General features: G+C 30.7%; 1 protein-coding gene across 2 annotated transcripts; it reads right to left on the bottom strand.

Annotated features, from left to right (window-relative positions):
* Window positions 1-2,412: 2,412 nt before the first annotated feature.
* LOC114188888 (50S ribosomal protein L33-like) lies at window positions 2,413-3,748 on the bottom strand. 2 transcript variants are annotated; one of them, XR_003605467.1, is made up of 2 exons: window positions 3,521-3,748; window positions 2,413-2,707 (listed from the first exon to the last, which is right to left on the bottom strand). XR_003605467.1 is itself a non-coding variant. In XM_028077553.1 (2 exons), exon 2 carries the CDS (start codon window positions 2,697-2,699, stop codon window positions 2,526-2,528), a length of 174 nt encoding a protein of 57 aa, XP_027933354.1. In that variant the 5' UTR covers window position 2,700; window positions 3,521-3,649; the 3' UTR covers window positions 2,426-2,525. The 2 variants fall into 2 exon arrangements, 1 of the variants encoding a protein (XP_027933354.1); XM_028077553.1 differs by having other exon boundaries at window positions 2,426-2,700; window positions 3,521-3,649.
* Window positions 3,749-8,577: the final 4,829 nt, after the last annotated feature.

Genomic DNA, 8,577 nt, shown 5'->3' with positions numbered 1-8,577 from the left:
TCTAAAGGAAACAAAGTTTTCATGCATACCATAAAAACAGCCCACTAATACATGAGGAAATGATGTTTTCATGAGCCATGAATGTTGTTGGCTTGATTTTGGGGTTTACACTATATGTGGAATTTGAAGTATCATGTGCATGCATGGTTTTCACAATCTCATTACAACAAAACACTTTTATAGATAATTGCAATAATTCTTAAAGATATTCTTGCAAAATTGGTGAACTCTCAAAAACATATAAAAAAGTTGAGTTCATCGAATCATTCATGAGTCATGTATGTTGTCAAAATCTTAAAGAAAACTTAACATGGGGTATTATAATGATGTTGTTCTCCAATTAAAATAACAATTTCGCATCAATGATTCAAATAATACAAGATTTCAGAACTCTCTTAAAATTAAGAAAATAATTTTTGGATTTCCAAAATACAAAATGGATAGAGAATTTGTTACTTCTGAAAAGGAAGTTTCCAACTAAAATTGAAGGTTTAATTACTCTAACGGTACTCACTTTGGTACAAATGTGTCGATATGGTACCCGTTTTTAAAAAAGTGTTAATTGCATCCCAACTTTTGAAAAAGTGCTTCAATTAGGTCCCTTTCAGACGGAGTTGACTAACGTCGTTAGTCAACGTGCCACGTGTCAGTTTATGGTTTTTTTTAATTTTTTTAAATTTAAAAAAAATAAAAATAAAAGTGCCATGTGTCAGGTCCCCGTGTGTGATACGTGGTATTTTCAGTGCCACGTGGCAATGCAATGCCACGTTTCAATGTCACTATCAGATGTCATTGTGTTGATTGCGATTTAGTCCCCATATATGTCTTTTTGTTTCAATTTAGTACCTACTTATGTGTATTTGATTCAATCTTAACCTAATTTTTTTAATAATTAAAATCCATTTTTTATAAAATTAAAAGTAATTAAGTATAAAATTTTTACAAAAATTAAGTATTTGATATTTATATTAAAATTTAGTTGTAAAAGTCATTTTATTAAGTCATTTTTAATAAAAAAAAAATAGTATAACATTCAGACAAATAGAAATTTTGGTTTAAAATTAGTAAGAGACAATATTGTTCTATTTTGAAAAAACAAAATAATTAACAAAAACATGAGTACTTAATAAAAAAGTAATTAATAAAGTAATATGTTAAAAAGTCATTTTTAATAAAAAATATTAGTAAAACATTTATGCAAATAATAAATTTGGTCTAAAATTGAGAGAAACAATATAAATATTAGTACTTAATTTTGTAAAAATATTTATACTTAATTAGTTTTAATCTTAGAAAAAATGGATTACAAAAATATTTTACTTATTAAAAAAATTGGGACAAAATTGAATCAGATAGACATAAGTAGGTACTAAATTGAAACAAAAAGACATATATAGAGACTAAATCGAAATCAACACAATGGTATCTGATAGTGACACTAACACGTGGCATTGCAATGCCACGTGGCACTAACAATGCCACGTGTCACACACAGGGACCTGGCACGTGACATTTTTTTTTAAAAAAAAAACACATACTGACACGTGGCATGTTGACTAATAACGTTAGTCAACCCCGTCTGAAAGGGACATAATTGAAGCACTTTTTCAAAATTTGGGATGTAATTGACACTTTTTTAAAAGTGAGTACCAGATTGACACACCTATACAAAAGTGAGTATCATCCGAGTAATTAAACCAAAATTCAAATATACACTTCACTTACTCTAGTTTAGCATGTTTGTAATAGTTGCAAATCTCGATCTTAGTTCCCTCTTGGCAAATGTTATTAACTAGTTAAAATGAACATGTGGAGAAAGTTGAATTTTAAAATTAAATGCCTTGAAAACTGTTTAATTAATGAACATGATTATGTACTTTTAGCATGCACAATAAAATGATAATGCGTGTATTATCTTTTTGGAACCTATGGGATCTCATCTTACTAGCTTACACTAACGTATTCCATAGCAGATTACCTCACTAAAACTAACTCTTGTCATGTTATTTATCAGTATACATTATACAATTTAGGGAAATAAATATAGTTCAGAAGTCAATATACTAAATGTTTTCAGTCATATATATTCTTCTTTCCGGATTGTGCTAAAAATGTCTACCAAATTATACATTATGAAAATCCTTTTTATTCCTTAAAAAGAAATCTTTTTATGAAATACAATCTAAAATCTGGAAATCAGTTTTACTTTCGGAGAAAATTTTTGGAATTGTAAAGTCAAAAAATAACTTTCAAATCATACAATCCAGAGTGCAGGAAGAAAGTATCCATTTATTTCGGTAATGTCACTTAAAATTTAGAAATTGATTTTCTGGAATTCTAATTTTTTAAGATATTGAACAATACGCACAGCAGAAACAAGTAAAAACTCAAAATATAATATACAGAGACAGGTAAAAGATTGGCATGATTCGAAAATTAACACTATATTAGAAAAGAGTTTCACAGAGAAGTATCATAATGATCTGATCCAGTTACAATGGAAATGACGCCATAAAAGATACCAATCACTTCATCTTAGCCTCTGTAAACAGAACATGACGATTAACCCTAGGATCAAATTTTCGAAACTCAAGCTTCTCAGTAAATTGCCTTGGCTTCCTCTTAACATAGAAGAACCCAGTGCCGGCAGCAGAAACTAGTTTTACAAACATCTGAGCCTTCTTCTTCTTGTCACCCATTCTTTACCCTAGAAAAAGCCAAATGAATCAATCTCATAATTGCAAGAAATGTACACCGTGATTAACCAGATACTCTTTTGTTCCATTAAAACGAAGTCATATATGGTAAACTAAAAAGCAAGTTCTCGTAAAAGCACTGAATCAGCTAGCAGTGCCTTTAACCAGGGATCAACACATTATACATGTAGTTGTTATGAGTATAGAAGTAAGAATCAGACCCAGATCATAATTTTATATTCCAAATATTTGACAATTTCAATAGATTTTTTTCATACCGTTCCACTAACCAGATTATTGTAACAGGAAAAATATCACAAGACAGATAGAATATTAGTAATGAATCCGAAGAATTGCAAATGAATGTATTAGTTCCATTGTATCAAACAATAGATAAAATATCCAGAAACAACTGAATTTTCTTTCAGACATAGAATTTACTAGTCTAACAGCAGATTGCAATGTGATCAAAATAGATTTGAGAAGCCAAGATTTTTTTTTTCGACACACTGCGATTCAAATGCATTTCTCTCTCTATAAGTTCTCTAAATATAAATGTTAAATCGTTAAGAAATAAGGGGGGAACTGTTCAGTTTTTTTAACAGAAACGAATCCCTATATATCATTTACACAGATAACAGAAGTGGATTAAAAAGGAAGATAAAGAAAAATTACAGCACTGAAGTGAACTAGAACAAAAAAAAAAAAATTCGATTATTGAACTGAAAAAGGAGTCATTTAAAATTCTAGAAATGTGCAAACAAATGCTTAAGCATGAAATTCTAAGTTCATTGGAAGATCAAAGTCCTGGAGAGAGAAGGTACCTTCGATGGATGTTACAATGAGTGAACCAAGTGGGTCGGGGGTTTTGGGAATTTAGGGTTTGGAATTTCAAAACAATTGAGTTGAAGCCTTTTTGAGGTTTTGGACCATGTTTATTACATTATTATTCAAAGGCAAGACAAAAGCATAATTAATCGATTTTTCTAATTACAAAAATTCCCCAAAATAAGTATATATTTCTGCAGGGAATGATATGTGTCACAACAACAAAAAACTGTAACCAGACATAAATATTGATTTTAAAAAATATAAATTTTAGAAAGGAAGTTGCGAAACATTTATCAGGGAGAACTGAGGAAAACTATGGAAACAAGGAAAATTATAGAAAACCTGAAAAGAAATGCTCTACGAAATCAAAAGAAATGTTCTGCTGCGAAATCAGTCTAATTTCAGTAGTCGATTACGTGGAGAATTTACCAGCACTCCTGTCTGAAGACAATTCTCTTTTAACTAAGTGTACAAAACTAATCAAAATTTCGAATATTTGTTTTTTCCTAAAAATCAAGAACAGACAAATGTGAAATAAGAAAACATTTTTAAATTTTTTTAATTGTGACTGACAAGGTTACATAGTTATTTTAAAAAAATAAACTATTTTAAAAATCTTGATTTGATTAATAATTATTTTAATCTCAAATTTTAATATATTTTTTATTCATACAGCAAATTCGAGACTTAACATGATAAAAAATTATTATCAGACAAATTTAATGATAAAAAATTATTATCAGATAAATTCAAGACTAGATATAGATATGATAATTATTTTTTAACTATATGAAAAAATTCGATTATTAAATAAATTCGAAACTTTAATAACCAAATTTTATTTAAATCGAATGAAAACTATAATTATCGAATAAGTTTGAAACTAACATAATAATTAAATTTTATTTAAATCAAATCAAAATTATAATTATCAAGTAAGTCGAGATTTAAAATAGTAATCAAAATATTTTTAAATCAACTTAATAATCAATAATCTCTAATATTAAAAATGCAATTTTGATTTAAAGAAAAAAAATGGATATATATGTCCTGAAACCCAAATAAAAATATGAAATGATATCGAAAACAGATGCAAATAACATAAGCCTCTAATTAATAATACAGGGTACGCAAAGTAATATGAGTGTAGTGTAGTCTAATTATTAATACATGGGAGTGTGAAAGTTTAAAATTGGGTATAGAGAGAAAAATAGTTCCTACCCAATCCTTTTTCTGCTAGGTTTTGTTTATCATTTTTTTTTTTCACTTATTCATTATCTCTTCTATTTTTCACTTAACCAAGCGAACGACTTTCGTTAGCGAGAGTAGCAGGAACCCGTCTCTGAGATTTTGCGCGAGTGGTTGCATAGGCGGTGAACTCTAGTTTTGAGCGAGAGTAATCTCGCCCAGGCGACGAGAGCTCGCTTAAGCGAGAACTCGCTAAAACTTGGGAGGCCACTGTCCGAGCTCTCGCCCAAGCAAGATGGGCTCGCTTGAACGAAAAGGTCTCTTTCACCTGAGCGAAAAGGTCTCTTTCACCTGAGCGAGGATCTCTGGCTTGAGCGAGATCAGTGCAAGGACTATTTTATTGTTGTTTTCTCCTCTGAATTGGTTGTTGTCTCTAGTATTGATCCGTACCTTTCTATTGCATGAAGCATGATTGCCATGTGTGTTTAATCCGACATGAGATGATTGCAACATATGTGGTGCTTGAGATGGCAAGTGGAATGTTATTGGTACAAGAGTTTCATGGGAAACTCTTGGTGATGGTGTGGTTAATGTATACCTTTATATAAGAGATGTCTAGATAAATGAAGTTATCCTGAACTTTAATAATCATTCACGCTCATATAGAGTAGAATGATTGATGTGGTAAGAGTGGCAGAAAGTCCTAGTCTTTGGTAGATTAATGGCCTTAGAAAATCATGGGATTAACCTTGGGGTAGGGTTGGATGATAACTCCTTGTGTCTAGACTCTTCAAAGTTTAGAAACTAGCACATGTGCATACTTCCTTTAGAATTCTATATCAAGAGTATAATCCGAATAATTCAGTCATAGGGTTGATAGAGACCGTACCCCACCAAATTAAAATAGTTAAATGCAGTATATGAAAGTTGAACTAAGTCGTCTCCCAACGACCAATATTTTCGTCCAAAGTTTCAATTTCCAGATGAACACAACAATATAACACATGGGGGTTGGCAGATTTAGATTGTAGAATTATGAAAATATATTTCAACAGTTTTGCAAATGTTAATAGAACGATTAAAATCAGTATTGACTCCTTAAATTTGAATGCAATTTTACTCATCATAGGTCTTGTAATTAGGGTTTTTGTCTCACCCAATCCACTCATCCAGACCCACTAAGTGAGGGTTAAAAATGTGTTTCAATATGCAATTAAGCAATGCATACATCCATTCATCTATGACAATTAATCCAATTCATTAAACATGAACGAAATCAACATGAACAACCAACCCAATCTGAAATTAAGCATTAACAGATTAAAAGTAACCATTCACCACAAAATCAAGATGAAGAGAGACAAAACATGAATCCAAAACAGAACCTCAAAGTTCAATTGCATCTCCTTCAAGTAGTCAATACATTAAGTTAAAATCAACCTTGCCACTAGTGGGGAAGATGATGGGTGCGACTGCATGAGCTAAGAGACCTCCCATTCATGTGGTCAAATCAACCTTGCCACTAGTATTTACAAAAATGTCACTCTGTCACTTAGAATTACAAAAATGCCACTACTAGCCTCAAATTTGGCTCATTCACTTAGATGACGTGGAAATGACGTGGAAATGACGTGGAAATGATGTGGCAACTCTATTCAACTGAATATTAATATCCAAGCTCCAAAATTGCTTCACCCAAATACCTAAAAATAATTAAAAACGAAAATTAGACCAAATAATGTGAAATTAACCCAAATTCGGAACAGTGGCCCAATAAAGCCCAACAGATGAAAACACACTAAAGATGAACAATTAAGCACTAAACAACTGTCAAATGGGTACACAAAGGCTAGTGAAATGGAGGAAAATGATGACTCATCAAGGGTCTTGCATTTGTTGGATACCACATGTTTGAATGCCTACTATTTTACCTATCTATGAGATGCTTTAATTATCTACTTGCCATACATGTTGAAAATTTTCTTTTACTCTAGTTTACCCTTTCTGCTTGATGTTTGTTTCTCTGTATGACTTTTTTCTTTTTGCAATGATCACCAACGTATTGGTGTGAGCAGATGTGGAAGCCTCTAGTGGTCACCAAGATGATGGAAACGTTACAATGTAGCATGCATGATTTGGAAATTCTACTCCATGAAGCATCTTTTGGGGCACTATTGCCTTGTAATTTCTTGCTCTATGAGCATTCTTCTGTGAAACATTTATACTCTTAAATTATGTTTTGTTCATGGCATCGTGGTGTGCCTTAGCCTCTCTTTCTAAGTATATTTATGGATAATTGTAAGGGTTGATACATATATACTCTTTGTCTTATGCTCTGCTTTATATTATATATATGTGATGTTTTATTTAGTAAATTTGTTCTATTTAAATGAGATGTCACATATAATATTGGATGTCGATATTTATAATAGGAAAAAAATTAAAAAAATAAAAATAAAGTATCGGATGTTAATATCCGTAGAATAAAATTAAACCCTTGATGTTGATATCCGTAGATAAAAAAATATAATACTAGATGTCGACATTCGTAACGGGCAAAAACATAAAAAAATAAAAAATAAAGTATCGGATATTGACATCCGTAGAATAAATTAAGGCAACAGATGTCGACATCGATTGAAAAAAAAAAGCTTGGGGTGGGTAAGTTAGAGAGAGAAAAAATGTAGTTACTTTTAACTAAGGGGTAAAGTGAGAATTTAAAATTTCATTGAAGGTGTAGAAGAACTGTTTGGAGGTGTAGAGATAAGCTCTTTACGTGAATGAATGAACAGGTTAGTGTGTGGTTATTGGGCTAGGTATTTTACTATTTGAAAAAAATGTGAATATAAATAAGGGGACTTCTTCTTGCACCTCCTATAGCTTCTTTTGTACCCCCAAGTGTCAGTTTTCATTACCATTATATCCTTACTTACCATGGTAGTTGAGGTAATTAAAAGAAGTTATTGAATTTCTCATGTTTTTAACCGAAACATTGAACCTCCAAATTTATCCCGTTTTGAATACATATTATGCTCTCCACACAAACCCTGCACCTCCAAATTTCTTACGTTTTAAATACACTCTGTGCTCTCCATCCAAACGGAGTTTTTCTGAAACGTTTTGCTTTGGTGCGCGTGGTCCCTAACTATTTGAACCTCTGGTGGTCGCCCTTTCCCTCTGGAGCCTTTCTCTTTCTCATCGTTCTTATTGTGTATCGTTTTGACACAGGTTAGTTAGCAGTTAAATTTCATTACACCTTATTTTGACTGTGTAACATCCCTACTTTTAATAAATTATATTATTTACTTTATATTTACTTTAAATATAAGAGTTAGCAAATCTTGTGTTTTTATTAGTGCTTTGTATTATATTTAGATATAGTTTGAACATTGAGAAAGAAATTAAGTAGTTTTTAAGAAACATTAAGAATAAATAAAATAAAAATAATAATAAATGACAACAATAATATATATATATATATATATATATATATTATCAAAAAGACAAGTTACTAATATATAGGTTAAAAATAAAATAAAATAAAGGAATATTCTAATCTTAAATCTAAGAGATAAGAAAGGATAAAGAAAAAATAAATAAGTAAAAAGAAAAAGATAAGAATATGGGAACATAAGAATAAGAAGTGATAAGATTGCATTTAATGCATGCAATATCACTTTGACACGACACCTAAAGCATATGTGTGAATGTGATAGGAAAGTGCAAAAGAGATGAGGGAAGAGTGATTAAGTAAGAAAAAAAAGAAAGATATAAGGTTTATCTCTTCATTAATGAAAATAATCTTTGCATTAATTACATGTTATCATGATTTGGAATAAGTGTGCACATGGTTTGCTTATAA

The sequence above is a fragment of the Vigna unguiculata genome, chromosome 6 (assembly GCF_004118075.2).
Source record: "Vigna unguiculata cultivar IT97K-499-35 chromosome 6, ASM411807v1, whole genome shotgun sequence".
Lineage (NCBI taxonomy): Eukaryota > Viridiplantae > Streptophyta > Magnoliopsida > Fabales > Fabaceae > Vigna > Vigna unguiculata.
The sequence above is the reverse complement of the archived record's forward strand: the minus strand, read 5'-3'. Positions and strand labels throughout refer to the sequence as shown.